At 42.8% G+C, this 17,735-nt stretch overlaps 1 protein-coding gene across 2 annotated transcripts in view; it reads left to right on the forward strand.

Moving 5' to 3' along the window:
• The first annotated feature begins 557 nt into the window (after window positions 1–557).
• The window catches only part of CAMSAP2 (calmodulin regulated spectrin associated protein family member 2), a 107,361-nt gene continuing 90,183 nt past the window's right edge, over window positions 558–17,735 (forward strand). For both annotated transcript variants that reach the window (XM_075833394.1, XM_075833395.1), the window contains exons 1-2: window positions 558–1,656; window positions 13,754–14,013. In XM_075833394.1, coding sequence (XP_075689509.1) covers window positions 1,515–1,656; window positions 13,754–14,013 — 402 coding nt within the window. In that variant the 5' untranslated portion in view covers window positions 558–1,514. The remainder of the gene's footprint in view (window positions 1,657–13,753; window positions 14,014–17,735) is intronic.

Below are 17,735 nucleotides of genomic sequence, written 5' to 3' on the forward strand. Positions count from 1 at the left end.
GCGCTTGAACGCCGCGTCAATTACGGCCGTAATTAGCGCTGCTATTCATTGGAGTCAATGAATAGCGGCTCCAATTACGGCCAAAGAAGTGACAGGTCACTTCTTCTACGCGGGCGTCTATTTACGCGCCGTCATTTGACAGCGGCGCGTAAATTTACGCCTCGTGTGAACAGACAAACGTCTGCCCATTGCTTTCAATGGGCAGATGTTTGTCAGCGCTATTGAGGCGCTATTTTCGGGCGTAATTCGGGGCAATAACGCCCGATTTACGTCCGTAAATAGGCTGTGTGAACATACCCTTAAACTTAAAAAACAACAACACCCGGCATCTGCACTGACAGGGAATATCACAGGAATCATCGCACAAATATCAGCGTCCACTACCAAGACGCGCGGACTACAAACCCAGCCGCGCATGCGTAGAAGTAGCCTGCGTACCTCCCGCCTACTACAGCCGAGGCGCATGCGCTCTCCTGACGACTGTGTCTCCCTATCCAGTGCGGCAGGAAAACCCGCAGCGGCGGCGGGCGGGGAGGAAAGGAAACGGGGGAGGGAGACAGGGAAGAGGGTGGAGGGGGATAGAGAAAGGCGATAGAAATAAACGGGCAGGAGGAGGATATAAAAATGTATTGAAGCGTAATTAATTTTAACGCTACCCGGGCCTGGACACCAGTTATATCTACAACAATCTTATCCAAAACAGCGGATCCCGATCTATGGGGAAATAACGGAGCCGCTTTTACTACAGATGACCGGTTGTAATGGAGGATATGGCAGCTGTCAGCTGGGAATGTGTTCTCATTGAATGGGCTGTATCCCACCGGAGCCCCTGTCACGTATGAAGCTGAGTCATCAATCAGTGTGTGTACCTGAAGGATCACAGGGGATCTGCTGCCCACAGGATCACCACCAGTGCATCCAGACGTGAGCAATCCACAGACGATCTGACAGATTGACTCCGCTGCCAGGATCTATATATTAGCAGATTGTGAAGCCCTCCCTGTCATCAGTGGGATTGTTCCTGCTGCTTTTCACCATGACCGCAGAGCAGTGACATCTTACTGATCATGTCCATCCTGGGAGAAATAATCACTGCACAACTGGGTCCCTTACAGGATCTAAGCTGACGATCACAGGACACGAGGGATCCAGTTTACATGTAGTCATCATCACCTTGAAGAAATGGTCACATGTAAACACTAAATAATACATACACTAAATGATATTAGAGGATTGTAGCTTAACACTACATTGTGTATATAGGATCACCGCATGCTGCGGTTAAAGGAATATAGCAGGCCAGGTACATTGATGACATGAAATAATATCTGTAAACCTGTCCAGTGTTTGGAAGTCATTGGATCAGGAAGGTTTGCCGGCACATCACTACATACAGTGTGGAGAAGCTGTAATAGTACAGGATTTATCCGTATACTCCGCTTCTTGGTGATCACATCTATTGATTGGAGTTATTCTTCAAATCATGTAAGTTGCAAAGCCTGAAGATATCAACCATGGTGGATACAGCAGAAAGTGGACAGGAGGTGAAGAAGACCTTCATTGTTCCGGCCATCAAACCCTTTGATCATTATGACTTCAACAGGGCCAAGGTGGCCAGTAATTTGGCCTGGTTAGTTGCCAAAGCCTTTGGTGCAGGTAAGTTTTTTTTCTCCCAGTATTTCTTGCCTGTAGGATCCTATAAATGCATCAATGGGGTTTTTCTAAGGTCAGGAATTTCTGACATTTCATTGTGTCACAGGGTAATATTGGCGTACGCTAGGGCCTCCACCAAAAGGAGCCCTAGAACCCAATGAATGGTTACAGGTATAATCCTAAAAAGCTCCAAGTAAAAGCCCATTTATATCACTCAGAACCACCAATCAAAGCCAAAGGTGTTAATCCACTTAGCCAATGCCATGGTCTCTTTACTGAGTGGGCGCCCCGGCTCCTGGATACCAGTATAACTATGCCTGAATCACGTCACAATATTATGGACTTGGGAAACCCCATTTATCACTTGTGGGGTTGACATTTTTTTAATGGCTTGTCATTTTGCTTGCTCTGATCGTGTCCTAGGACCCAGTTAGAAATGGTCTTTGATGTTCAGAGGCCACATAATGAAGAATAATAAATAATATGTATCAAATAAAAAGCTACTTCAGATTCAATACAAGACATTATGTTTTTTTTTAACTTTATTACCTGTGCATACCATCGTCCATATGTTGTGGTGTTTTACTATTTTCCAAAATTTATGGTTTCTCGTGCCTCAACATGAAACCCAACATTGTTCGATTTTGGTGTTCTCCATAAAACTGTAAACGATCACAGGAATGTTTTATGTAATCCAATCCCATTCTGCCTGGGGAAAGTGTTTATTGCGGAATCCAACAGATGACGGGCTACTCCCTTACCATAGAAGATGCTGTGGTTATGTGGCAGCCTTTGGCCGGATTCACACACAGGGTTTTTCTGCGTTATTGTTGGCGTTTTTTCACAGCGTTCCTTTTTAGGTAAAAAATGCTGAGGCCAAATGTTATTTTAAAGTTTATAGTGAAATATTGAAAATTCTACATACACAGCGTTTTGGTTTGCGGTGGTTTTGGGATCAGTGGTGCTTTTCTTCACACGCAGCATGCTCTGGGTATGAATTGTAAAAACGCCATGAAAAATGCTTGAAATTCATGACGTGTTTTTTTTACAAGCGTCTAAAAACATTGGAAAAATAGTGTGTGAAGGAGACCTTAAAATGAACCCTACAACTGGAATCCTCTAGTAACAATGTGGGAACTCCAAGTTCCTAGAGTTTTCCGGTGTAACCTGGAAATAAACTGGCGCGATATTCAAGAACTTATTGTTTTACCCAGTGCCACGAGTTCAGTTTCCATGGGTTAATAGCACTATAGAGTCAAAGGTGGTAAGTCCGGTCTGAGTGTCTGTTGAGGATACGGAATAAAGTCTAGAAATAAATCTTGTTCTAAGGGCGCTATTACGCGTTTGCAAGTGGCAGGTAACCGCTTATTGCCCTGCTACACCTGTTCTTGTCGTGGTGTCACGTGGCAAGTATGGGTTCAGCAAGGCGGTTAGTGGTAATCCACATGGCTCAGGCGCCTGTGTAATGGCACCCTATGGGTGCATTTACATGAGATGTTTTTGGCCACAACAGGAAAAACTGCATCAAAAATTGCTGCAAAACCAGAGATTTTACTGCAAAATGTTGCGGTTTTTGACCGTGTGGTTTTTACAGGTGAAAGACATTTATTTTCTGTTTTACCTGAAATAAACTGCATTGCAAATCCGCAGCAATTCACATTAAAACTGTATACAGTTTTGCCGTGAATTTGATGTGGTTTTTACCGCACGGCCAAAAATTCTCCTGTAGATGCATTCTAAGAATTCTTATTCTTATGTAGGTTGTGCGCTCATTGCTACATTTAGATATTATCAAGTGAAGAAAATATACGGGTAGAACGCATGTAGAAGGTGCCACGTGGATTTCTTCTTAAACCGGTCCTCCGGGCATTTCATCCTTTGGATAGGCAATCAATATCAGATTGTCGGGGGTCCAACTCCCGGACCCCCGCCGATCATCTGACTGAAGGGGCCACAACTACGAGTGCAGTTTACAGGCGCAGCGTCGTACACTTCCATTGTGGCTGGGACTGCAATCCCAGGGACGGCTGCTACGTGGGGCGGCTGTGTGATGTGGAGCACTTTCCGTACACACCTGAATTGAGTTTAAAAAAAGAAAACACTATTTGGATATGCACAAAAGTGACAGATTTGTTGCAGAAATTTCTGTGTCCCATACATCTGAATGGGGGTTGTAAATATCCATGCACATACTACAGAAACAACCCCGTTAGATGATTTGCAGTCACAGAAATCTTCAACAAATCTGCCAAGTGTGAACATACAGTCAACTGCAAATTACAGAATGGGAACCCCTCTCACTCATGCCACAGGACTGGTAAATGCAGCTAGGAGAGAGCAGGCTAGAAGTCTATGGGAATTCCAGAAATAACCAAGTCTCTGTGCTTTAATGGAGAAAACATTCGGAATATGTTTTCTTACAATTCTACATTGTGCCATTCCTCTGTTATTCTTCATTGAAATTTATGAATGAATTGACAATTGGGTGTTACTATTCTACTTGTCAAAAGGGTGTGTCCCTACACAGTCTCACTATGTCAGCACTGATTGGTCACTGTCAGTCTGTGTAGGGACACACCCCCAACTGATAACACTCAGCTGTCAATTTATTCATAAATTTCTATGTAGAATAACAGAGGAACAGCACAATGCAGAGTTCTAAGAAAATATGATCTGGAATTATTTCATGGGGGGAGTACAAGTATTTACTAAAACAGACATGTCAGGAGAGGTGACAGGTCGTCTTTTAAACACTTAGGCCGGATTCACATGAGCGTGTTCGGTCCGTTATATATGGTCTGTATGTTGGCCGCATTTCCCGGACTGAACGCACTTCAGGGAGCCGGGCTCCTAGCATCATAGTTATCTATGACGCTAGGAGTCACTGCCTCTCTGCGGGAAACTGTCCCGTACTGTAATCATGTTTTTAGTACGGGACAGTAGTTCCGCGGAGAGGCAGGGACTCCTAGGGTATGTTCACACGGCCTGTTTTCAGACGTAATTCAAACGTTTTACGCCTTAAAAGACGCCTCCATTACATCTGCAAACATCTGGCCATTGCTTGCAATGGGTTCCACGATGTTCTGTTCAGACGAGGTGTAATTTTACGCGTCGCTGTCAAAAGACGGCGCGTAAAAAGAGGCCCGCGTCAAAGTAGTGCATGTCACTTCTTGGGACGTTTTTGGAGCCGTTTTTCATTGACTCCATTGAAAAACAGCTCCAATAACGTCTGTAAAAGACGCCGCGAAAAACGTGAGTACTTGCAAAAACGTCTGAAATTCAGGAGCTGTTTTCGCCTGAAAACAGCTCCGTAATTTAGGATGTATTTTGCTACTGCGTGTGAACATACCCTTAGCGTCATAGATAACTATGATGCTAGGAGCCTTGCTCCCTTCAGTGTGTTCGGTCCCGGAAATGCTGCCGACATATGGACCATAAATCACGGACCGAACACGCTCGTGTGAATCCGGCCATGACTTGCGACTTTTCAAATCCAAAAAAATGGTTCAAAGATATTGATAAATTCCCCTCCCTGAACCAATGATGAGACAGGAGGTGGATTTCAGACTACTCCACACTCCCTGTAGACACCGCAGCTAAGCTGGAGCCACATATCACAGCTGTGTCCTTATGGAGCTGAGCTAAGAAAGCAGCCAAGCAGAATAAAATGATGGGAAAAAAATAAAAGGTAAACTTCACCCATAGGAAGTGACTTACATATCATGTTAAGCTCATGACGGGACTGTCACTTTAATATTAGTCAGTTGATTTAGTTATTTTCACTAAATCAATAATTGGCACATTTTTTATATGAAAAATCTTGATGACATGTATGGGTTAAATGAGGATTGTATTGGGACACACTGCATTGCTATATACAATTTCCATCAACACCAATTATAGCAAAGCTGCATCCCCAGGGATAGTTTATGTGGTCTGCATTTGTAGTGCTCCCAGCTGTAGAATTATTGATGAAAAGCGCATTTTAAATGGATGTTTATATGGCGTCGATAATTAACTCCGTAGGTTTGTTAGGCTGGGTTCACACGAGCGTGGCGTTTTTGCGTGCGCAAAAAACACTTAACAGCTCCGTGGGGCATCAGCATATGATGCGCGGCTGCGTGCTTTTCGCGCAGCCGCCATCATTATGACACTCCATTTGGATGTTTGTAAACAGAAAAGCACGTGGTACTTTTCTGTTTACATTCATCCTTTTGACAGCTGTTGCGGGAATCACGCAGTTCGCACGGAAGTGCTTCCGTGCGGCATGCATGGTTTTCACGCACCCATTGACTTCAATGGGTGGGTGATAAGCGTAAAACGTCGAAAGAACAGACATGTCGTGACTTTTTTTCAGCGGACTCACGCTGAGTAAAAATCACGCACATGTCCGCACGGCCCCATAGACTAATATAGGTCCATGCGACGGGAATTACGTCCGTGCAACGCGCGTGATTTTCACGCGCGTTGCACGGACGTAATTCCCGTTCGTCTGAATGAAGCCTTACAGTGATTTCATAATGGATAATTGGATAAAAAAGGAATCCTATTCATTCCGCATTAAAGGGGTTTTCCCATCAGAGACATTTATGACATATCCACAGGATATGCCATAAATATCAGACAGATACGAGTCCCACCCCTGGGACTCACACCTATCTCTAGAACGAGGCCCCCTAAACTCCATTCTACCTCTGTGCTGCAGCTCACTCATGTCATTCCCGACCATGAGGAAGAAAACAGCGTAGCTCGCCGAGCTGCGCTGTTTCCGTAAGTCCCATAGAACTGAATTTTTAGTTAGGTAAACAGTGTAGCTCCCATGCTACGCTGTTTCCGTAACTGCCATTCACTACTATGAGGGTTAGAGAAACAGTGTAGCTCAGCAATTCACACGCTTCAGCCGCAACACAGAGCGGTAGAACCGGGTTTAGGGGGCTCCGTTCTAGAGATCGAGGTGGGACATGTCAAATCCCGTGGACATGTCATAAATGTCCCTGATGGGAAAACCCCTTTAAGCCTCTGGAAAACAGTATGTTATAGTATAGCTATGGCAATAAAGTTTATCTATCGCTCAGGCCATATTCACACTTGTATATTCCGCCTCAATGAGGGCGCTTTCACTGAACTGTAATACCAGTGCTTTTATGTGCCCGTATTATAAACGCAACTCCCGGACCTCCTGTGGTTTATCAGAACAGGAGTTAGAGCACCATAGAAGCCTATATTGCTCTTACCCCCGCTCTAATCACTGCAGAAGGTCCTGGTATTGTGTCCATAATACGGGTATTACACTCATGGGAAAGCGGCCTATTTGTAAACCAAAGCCAGGAATGGGTCCAAAACACGGAAGAAGTCTACTTTTTCTCTGTGTAGGTTAGGTTTTAGGCTTACAAATTCTTATGCGAAATACTTATCAAAATATTGCCGTGTGGTAAAGGTCGTAGGCTCTGTTGACATTTGTGCCATGTGCTTGTTCGGGTTTCCTCATGGTGTCTGCCATTTTGATGGGAATAATAGTGCTGCATGCAGCGCTATTTTTCCAGTCCAATCTGATGGGATCTGTGACTGAGCCTCCAATGCAGATGTGAACAGAGCATTAGACATATCAAAATTTTATAGTAGGGAGTCTGGTAGCTCCGAACCCCCACTAAATCATCATGCATATGGCGGTATTTGGGATCTGTAGCTTTATTGCATGAGGATAGGGTTAAGAGACTGTAGCTGTTGTTGCTCTCCCAGGGTAACAAAGGTTTGTGCATGTTAGACTCCAACTTGTCCAATCCTTCATCCGCCAAAATACATCAAAAGTGTTTAGCCCGTTTTAAGTGATTATAAGGTGATGGCATGTCGCTAGGATATGCCATCACTTTGTGATCTGTGGGGGTCCAACACCCTACATAGAGTGGACGGGAGCACTGCAGTGCAAGGACAAACTGTAAAGGGGTCACAGCGCTAAACCAGCCCGGTAGGCTCTTCATTCTTAGGATTGGTGGGAATCCACTAAGTTGGACTCCCACCGATCAGATAGTGATGGCATATTCTAGCGATATGCCATCACTTTCTGTCATGGGAATAATCCTTTAAACATGGGCTGGCAAAATGACAACCACTGCTAGGTACCAGTAGTCTGTTCTATATCCCACCAACACAGCGGTTGGTGGTGGGACAAGTGACTTTCTCTACAAGTTGTAGATGGCTTACAGATTTTACTGGTAGACTTCTTAATTGCACATTTTTTCCAACTCTACACTCTTCCCATCATTGACATGCTTTCAGCGCTGCAAGGAATTTTGTAGGTGTGTAAGGAATTTCAAATACTGAAGACCTGCCAAGTCAATGGAGACAAACACTTTAGAAATCTCCAAACATTAAAGGCTATGTAAAGTTTTTAAGGCTGGGTTCACACGGAGTATTGCAGGAGGAAAATCTGCCTTAAAATTCCGTTTGGAATTTTGAGTTCGATTTTCCTCGGCCTGCACGCCATTGAACGCTGCAGGCATGAAACGCCGCGAAATACGCTTTCCCTGCCTCCCATTGATGTCAGAGGCGTAAACGCCCGAAGATAGGGCATTGTCCCGTCTTTTTCCCGCGAAGGTGTTTCCGCTCGCGGGAAAAAAACGCCTCCGGCTCCCATTGAAATCAATGGGTGGCATTTTCGGCCGTTGTTTTCCGCGTCAAAAAACTCTGTGTGAACTGGCCCTAAGGCAATTTTAAATCAATGTTTTATTTAATTTTGAACAACTTTTTAATATTTTTATTTAAAAAAATGTTTACCTTTCGAGATACAGCTGTTATTTATCCTGTATGTAAAGAAGCGGTGTCTTGCGGTCAAAGCAGAATCCACCAGGTCTGCAGGACTGACTGCTTCGGTGAACGCTGGTCCACGCAGGATCCAGCTATTATTGATCACATAGATGTGATCGATAATATCTGGATCCTGCGCATCACAGGACCTGCGTTCACCAAAGCCGTCAGACCTGGTGGATTTGGCTTTGTCCACAAGACCCAGCTTCTATTCGTACAGGATACATAGAAGCTGTATCTCAAAAAGTAAAATTTTGCTTTGATAAAAAACACTTAAAAAGTTGATCAAAATTAGATCACTGGTTTATTAAAAAACAAATATTAATAAATGGTCTACAACAGTGTACATAGCCTTTAAGTCTACCATAAATTCAAATTGCCTAAGGGCTTATTTAGACAAACGTGATATACGTCTGTGCAACGCGTGTGGTTTTTACGCGCCTCGCACGGACCTATGTTAGTCAATGGGGCCGTGCAGACTTTCCGTGAGTTTCACGCAGTGCTTGTCCGCTGCGTAAAACTCACGACATGTCCTTTTTTTGTGCGTTGTTCGCGCATCACGCACCCATTGAAGTCAATGGGTGCGTGAAAATCACGCGCAGCACACGGAAGCACTTCATACGCAGCTGACACACTGAGCTGTTAAGTACCTTTTGCGCGCGCAAAACGCACACGCTCATGTAAATTCGGCCTCAAACCTATTTGACATTGTCCAAATACGAACACAATTTCTATTTAGGTTTTGCTATTCGGGTATATAAGAAAACCACACGCAAGCTCAGTGGTATGGAATTGATGACTAGTCATTTCTCCGCCTCACTCATTGCCCTTGAGAAATATTCTCTTTGTGAAATCATTCAGTCTAACGATGGAAAGAACATAATATAATTCCAGCGTACCCTGACACGACTTACACGATCAGCAGCAGCTTCTAGAAGCAATGCTGATTTAGAATCTCTTTGCGATATTTGTGTTGTGTATGGCTGATGTATGTGAGGGTCTGTCATGAGAGAAGAATATAATTTACTGTTTGCTCCAGTGGCCTGACTATCTCAGTTCCACTGCTGATATTGGCTCTAGAGTAGGGGAAATCATGTCCAGACCTGTTGATGCCAAGGCGCACAAACAGGAAGGCCAATTTAAAGTATTATACCCGTACAGACATTTGGTGGGCATCGGGGGGGGGATAACATGGTCACTGTGCAGCCTAAAGATAATGGGGGAATTTCAAACGTCATTCCTAAACTGTGTCGGTGTGGAATGCATCTTTTGGCTGCCCGTGCGCAGAAATGCCAATACGCTTGCGATGAGCAGGGATAGATTTGCGCCATAAATTAAGCCAGTTTCTGGCATAAGATATGGTAAATCTAAATCCGCAGGAAGTCCTACCCCTCCCACCATTTTCAAAAAGTGCTGAGAGAAGTAAAAAGTCGCAGATATTGCCCTACTGGTATTCCTGTGCACAACTGACGAGGAGAACGCTTACATCTTACTAGCCTCATGCACACGGCCGTGCCCATCACTACCGGTGCTTGCGGGCCCGGCCGACAGCTGCGGTCAGCCATCCGCATTTTCGGCCCATGCTCCCATACAAAGTATGGGAGCATGGACTGTAAAAAGCAAAAGATAGGACATGTCCTATCTTTTGTGGAGGCTTTCTACGGCCCAGACACCTTCCCGCAAATAAACGGGAAGGTGTCCGTAGTCAATAGAAGTGAATTGGTCCGTAATTGTGGACAAATTCTATGGCCCTGTGCATGAGGCCTTGAGCTGGTCATTTGCTGTCTAAGGCTGGGTTCACACGACCTATTTTCAGACGTAATGGAGGCATTTTACGCCCCGAATTACGTCTGAAAAAACGGCTCCAATACATCGGCAAAGATCTGCCCATTACTTTCAATGGGCTTTACGATGTACGGTGCCGACGACGTGTCATCTTACGTGTCGCTGTCAAAAGACGGCACGTAAAATTACAGCCTCGTCAAAAGAAGTGCAGGACACTTCTTGGGTCATTTTTGGAGCTGTTTTCTCATAGACTCCAATGAAAACAGCTCCAAAAACGGCCGTAAAAAACGCTGCGAAAACGCAGGGAAAAACGTGAGTAGCTCAAAAAACGTCTGAAAATCAGGGGCTGTTTTCCCTTGAAAACAGCTCCGTATTTTCAGACGTTTTTTGTTAAGCGTGTGAACATACCCTAACAATCTAGAGATTTTTCTCTGGTCTGGGGCTAGTATCAACAGCAGGGGCTGAGGTTTCTGAATCACTGGAGAATATACTATACTTTTGTCCTTCTATGACAATTTCTCTTAAAAAAAAAAAAAAAGAGCCGCTAATACACAGATGCCAACACATGTTAGAAACGTTTAGTGCAATGCTGAAATTCCATATATATATATGCTGTATAAGAGACTGGTGCCTCCTGACAGAGTATGTTCAGAGTTATTTCATTGTCAGGGTCTCCTGCACCACGATGACTCCTAGGCCTTATTACATGGTCTCGAAGCTGCTTTTAGGTCTGGACTACGTGGTGACTGGAGGTGAGTGGACCATCTGTAGAAGTGCTGATTAAAAATCAATTATCCACCATCTTTCCAGTCATGAACGTGTTTAGTGGTTGGAATTGAATGTTCTTATGGCACACTAAAGTTTGAGTCCTGAAGCACAGGTTAGGATCCCATGTTGTAACATGTCCTCAGTCAGTCCTGACCGCTCAGACATGAACATGGAATATGCACCGTAGAGCGAAATATGTGCTGAAATTCTTCTCAGTGAATGAGTCAGATAAGTTCTTAGCAGCCAGGAGCCGTGTAATGCCATCTAATCTGCAGTGACAGATATGTGGAATTACTGTAAAAGCCTCTATGCAAATCACACTTACTCCTTGATAGAGAAAAAAATGGCGGTATTTTAAGATTTTGTCCAAAAAAGTTAATCCGGAATTATTTATCCACTTAATTCAATTTCTTCTAAAGAGAAATGACTAATTTATGAAGAGAGAATAAGGTATTTTTCTGAAGGTTAATAGGACACAGGATGTACATGTTCCTCCTCATCAAATCGTGTGTGTCTGTAATAAATAAGAGGTATATGATGGTGTAAAGATAGAAATATACAAATTCCACTTTCTTAAAGTGTAGCTAAACGTTTGACAAACTTCTGACTTGTCATAGTGACATGTCAAAAGTTTGTATTGGTGGGGTCTGAGCACTGAGACCCCCACCAATCGCTAGAACGAAGCCGCTAAAGTGCTTGTGTGAGCGCTCAGCTGCTTCGTTTCTGTTCGGCTTTTTCCGGAAAGCCAATGTATCGGAGTACGGGCTCATAGACTTTGTATTGAGTCCGTACACCGATACATTTATTTCCAGAAAAAGCCGAACAGACACAAAGCGGCTGAGCACTCACACGAGCACTTCATCTTCTTCATTCTAGCGATTGGTGGGGGTCTCAGTGCTCGGACCCCCACCAATCCAAACTTCTGACATGTCAGAAGTTTGTCAAACGTTTAGCTACACTTTAAGGCTGTAAATAAATAACACTGGCCTTGTAGCCATTAATCTTGCTCTCTGGACCAAAGTTGCTTGACCTAAAAAATAAAAATGGCTCTACCACAACATACAAGGGTGGAAGAAGCTGAGATCTGGGGAGTTGTTTGGGGATATGGGGAGTTGTACATGTCACACAGAACACCATAGTCGCCTGTGATTTTCCTTTCCTGACCAATAACATATCTAGTTTGCTGGACCAAAAAAATAAATCTCTATTTTTACTCACCACAGAACTATTTTGCTAGTCTGAAAAAAGTCACAGTATTCTTTGTCTGAGGCGGGAATAGGTAAAGCCGCTATCTACCTTGAGTACCTCATCAAACCCTCATTATCTCAGCTACCGGGACCCCCGTATGGGGAAGTTAACTGCAGCCACAACTGCATTTTTAAGGTTAGTGTGGAGTTGGGTTTTAACTTAAAGAGGATCTGTCACCGATCTGATATTGATGACCTATCCTAAGATTAGGCCATCATTATAAAATGCTCGGAGAACCATGTGGATTATCACTTTGACACATTGCCTTAGGCTAAGTTCACACTTATGACACTCTGATCCGTTTTTAGATCAGAATAAGGATGTAGCATTATCTTTAGGCTAAAAATATTCTATCATTTTTTTTTTGTGTATACAGCTACTATGTAAACCTATGCGTCTCCATGGTTATAGATGACAAACCTGCTGTGGTGTTGCCACACTCTTTTTGCCAACCCAAAGACGAGATATTTTTTATTTTGAGTATCAAAATATGTATTATATTGTTTAATGGCTTGTCGAATTCTGGTATCATTATCAAAGGGGTATTAATTTTTTAGTTTATGATGTTTTGGCGAATCGCTAGGATATAAAGCAAAATACAAAGCTAGTCAGGACCTCCTTACACAGTGAAATAAAATCTGCTGTGACTGCAATGCAACAGCAAACAAACCCAAAGATGCAGCAGCGCCCGGCGGGGTCCCCCGTCCCCCTGCTGTGCTGGGATTTGCAACACGGCTTTATTCAACTTAACTAGAGCTGCAGCCCCTTTATTCTAAGTAGTGGTTATGGTCCCAGGGAGTCGGACCCCCACCCATCAGGAAATGATGGCATATCCTAATGATATGCCATCACTTGTAATGATAGGAACATTTCTTTAAGATTGGATCATTAAACATGAACTAAAATGTGATTATTTGAAGAACGATCCCTTGCATCTTGCTTGGAATCCTTATGAGGGAGACATTTTGCGTTATTGCTATTGGCAGAATGACATTTATGCACGCAGAGGTTGAAAAATGGCCGTTTACAATTCGCAGAGCGTTTTGCCCTGATGTGTTGTGTTCCACTGTCCATTTATTGCATATTCTATTTTGCTATTACATCGGTAAAGCTAAAAAAAAATTTCAAGAGTCCAGTATAGTTATTTCTGCCTTAATTTTTCTGCATTTTTAGGCATGTGTAATGGGAATATAAGTGACAACCTTTGTGGGAGCTGTAATGGTGGCCGTGATGGCTGTCGTCCAGTTTTCCCATAAGCAAATATAACCAATAATTGTCTTAGTTGAATATAATTTAAGAATGTATATATTGTTCTGGGACAAAAGTGATTTTAAAATGGAATTATTTCTATATATTATGAACATTCAGAATGTCTTGTCTGTTTTTATTTTATTTTATATTTTTCTTTATTTTAAATGACTCTTATGTCTGACCAGTACTTGTTTTGTCTAAGCTAAAGATCTTCCTTCTTTTTTTTTTTTCCGATTATCTTCAGAAAATATCCCAGAGGAGCTTCAGGAGCCTTTCTATACAGATCAGTATGACCAGGAGCACATGAAGCCGCCCGTGGTGAACCTTCTTCTTTCTGCAGACCTGTACTGTCGAGCAGGGAGCCTTATTCTTAAGAGCGACACAGCCAAACCTCTTCTGGGGCATGATGCTGTCGTCCAAGCCTTGGCACAGCGTGGGCTCTATGTGACGGACCATGAAAAGTTGGTGACTGAGAGAGACTTGAGGAAGAAGCCTATTCAGATGGTAAGGAACATAAGTGTGTATAAGAAAATACTCTGATATTGAGTAGTTGTGTGCACTGCGAATATGAATATGATTAATAGATTTAAAATCGAGCATTGTTTACTTTTGCTACAATTAATTCTCCTCAAAAATTAAATTTTGGTTCCCCGCTCTTTTAATCCTGTCCCATGGCAGCCGGTGAACATAACCACCTTGGAGCCTTAGGCCTCATGCACACGACAGTATTTTTATCTATCCCGAAATACTGTCCGTAAATATGGTCCGTATTGCATCTGTATTCCATCAGTATATACGGATCCGTACAAAAGGGAGGTTGCAAATGATGTCATCAACATGTTGCCTAGCATTGCTCCCGTAAATACGGACGGTTTACAGATGCACATCAGTATCCGTCCGTATTTACGGAAGCTCCCATAGACTTCTATGGGACAGTCCTTGCCGTAATTACTGACAAGAATAAGACAGGTTCTATCATTTTTTCAGCACGGACACCCATCAGTAGAAATACTGAAAGGTGTCCGTGGCCGATAGAAATGAATGGGTCCGTAATTACTGATGAAAAATACTGTCGTGTGCATGGGGCCTTAATACGTTGTACTCTTTGGACCCTATGATGACTCTTCCTGCCTGTAGTCTTGCCATGTTCAGCTTTGTGTGGATTCAGATTACAATCACATTAATGTGCACATATATACCCGCATAACTGCCACCGTTCAAGCCAGTAGGGATGTTCTGTAGACATTGATGTAGATGGTGATTTGGCTCCATCTAGTCGTGTTTCCTGTGTCAAGGCTGAATGGTACCAGAGCTCAGCCAAGAGGTGTTATTTTGTGAATATTCGAGTAGAGCAACTAAGGCTTAATTCACATCTGCTTTAGCCTCCGTTAGCGGCCTCCATCACAAATCCGGCCAAAATGGTGTAGCATACTGCGCTATTTTGTCTGATAAAACAACGGACACCATGGCGGAAACCTGAAGGAACCAATTGAAGTCATTGGGTTCAGTCGGGGGCCGATTGTGTCCATCATGCAACAGATCCTGGGCTTCCTGTATTTTTGTAGCTCTGGTTCTATGATGGAGCAGAGCACTGGAAATACTGAATGCAGATGTAAACGAGGCCTGTTTAAACAATGTTGCCGTTGCTGTTTTTTTTTTTTTTAAATGGCTGCCACCACAAACGATATATAAGAGGGAATAGAGGCGCATGGGATGGTTTCTGTGTAAGATTTGTTAAAGAAATTCTGCAACTGAATATCCTTTACATACATCTGAATGGGATTGTTCCTGCATCATGTGTGTGATTTTTGCAAACCCCATTCGGATTTATGGAACAGACAAAATTTCAAACCAACACGTGCCATACTGTAACTGGGGGGTGTTCTATTCAATGGATGAGTTGTGAGAACTGTGAATGTGGGGAAGTATTTAAATACTAAGATCTATAACTGGTGTGCACTTTGGGTTTTTTAGTTGTCTTAAGGGGAACCTGACCTGTTTAAAATGCAGTCCTATATGCGGGAAGCTTGTTAGAGCAGGAGGAGTTGAGCAAAAGATTCAGTATAACTTGTAATTTACTGATGTAAATCCCTGCTCTACTTAGGCTTAGGACTCCAGTGGGTGGTCCCAATCGCCAATTGACAACGGTTTCTATCTATACACACACACACTCATACAGTAAAGGCTGTCAATCACTGAGTAGGACCAACCACTGGACTCCTAAGCATAGGTAGAGCAGGAATTTAGATCAGTAAATTACAATGCATTCCGGAAAGTCTTCAGGCTCTTTAAATTTTTTCACATTTTGTTATGTTGAGGCCTGGTGCAAAAAAAATAAAAATAAAGTTTTTCCCCTTTATTCTGCACTCAATACCCTATAATGATGAAGTCAAAACAAAAGGTTAGTAATTTTGGCTAATTTATTGAAACAGAGAAGCTAACATATTGCACTGACATAAGTATTCAGACTCTTTACTCAGTACTTAGTTGAAGCACATTTGGCAGTGATAACAGCCTCCAGTCTTGTTAAGTATGATGCCGCAAGGTTTGCACACCTGGATTTGGGGATTCTCTGCCATTCTTCTCTGCAGATCCAAAGTCTGAGTTCCAGAGCATTCTGGATTAGGTTTTCATTAAGAATATCTCTGTACTTTGCTTCATTCATCTTTCGCTCAACCCTGACCAGTCTCCCTGTCCCAGCCGCTGAAAAACACCTCCACAGCATGATGCTGCCACCATCATACTTCACTGTAGGGATGATATTGGGCAGGTGATGGATATTGACTGGTTTTCTCCAGACATGATGCTTAGAACTGAGGCCAAAATGTTCAATCTATTATCAGACCACAGAATCTTGGTTCTCAGTCTGAGAGTCCTTTAGGTGCTTTTTGCAAACTCCAGTCGGGCATTCACATGTCTTTTACTGAGGAGAGGCTTCTTTCATGCCACTCTGCCAGAAAGCCCAGATTGGTGGAGTGCTGCAGTGATGGTTGACCTTCTGGAAGTTTCTCCCATCTGCACAAAGAATCTTTAGAGCTAAGCTAGAGTGACCATTGGGTTCTTGGTCACCTCTCTTACCAAGGTCCTTCTCCCCCGATTACTTAGTTTGGTGGGGCGGCCAGCTCTAGGAAGAGTCCCGGTTGTTGCAAACTTCTTCCATTTAAGAATTATGGAGGCCACTGTGGTCTTGGGAACTTTCAGTGCAGAATTTTTTTTAGTACCCTTCTCCACATCCTGTGCCTCCACACAATCCTGTCTCTGAACTCTACAGGCAGTTCTTTCCTCCTCATGGCTTGGTTTTTGCTCTGATATATATTGTCAGCTGTGAGTCCTTATATGGACGGGGGTGTGTCTTCCTAAATCATGTCCAATCAAATGAATGGACCACAGGTGGACACCAATTAAAGTGTAGCAACATTTCCAAGATAATCTAGAGAAATGGGAGGCCCCAGAGCTACATTTCATTATAAAGGGTCTGATTACATGGTCATTCAAAGGGTCTGAGTCCATGCAAAATTTGAGTTGTCATTTTTAATTGCAAAAATGTCTAACATTCTGTTTTCACTTTGTCATTATGGTGTGTTGAGTGCAGAATGATGGGGGAAAAGCTTGAATTTGTTTTTATTTTAGCACAAGGCCTCAACATAACAAAATGTGAAAAAAGTGAAAGGGTCTGAAAACTTTCCGAATGCACTGTACAAGTTATACTAATTATTTTCCTACAAAACTATACATCAATTTGCTCAGCTCCTCCTCTATAACATGCTTCCCGCAGATGGGACTGCATTTTCAACGTGTCAGGTTCCATTTACTAATGATCAGTTACCAAAAATAAGTATAGATACGTTATTTTTTTTATGCCATTTTCATTGCTTTGACCTGAGTTGTTGGAATTAGTTGTGTAGGGGAGAGAACATACTGTTTTTGCGAATAGTAATGACGTTTAGAAACACATTTAACAAAACCTAAATTAGGAGCTACAATGGAGGCTAAATTCACACTTGTGTTGTATAATCCGTTGATCTGATCCGTTTTTACATCAGAATAATGGATAAAAACAGATTTTTTTAGCCTTCGTTCTGGTCTCTTATTTTAGTCATCCGTTTTTTGACGGAGATAAAGGTGCAGAGTACAGGACATTTTTTTTTTCTGTTCTAAAAAATGTAATTCTACCGGATGGGTTATTTTTATCATTGGTGTGATTGTAATCTGTTTGCATCCGTTAT

This window comes from Rhinoderma darwinii, chromosome 7 (genome assembly GCF_050947455.1).
Source record: "Rhinoderma darwinii isolate aRhiDar2 chromosome 7, aRhiDar2.hap1, whole genome shotgun sequence".
NCBI classification, from domain to species: domain Eukaryota; kingdom Metazoa; phylum Chordata; class Amphibia; order Anura; family Rhinodermatidae; genus Rhinoderma; species Rhinoderma darwinii.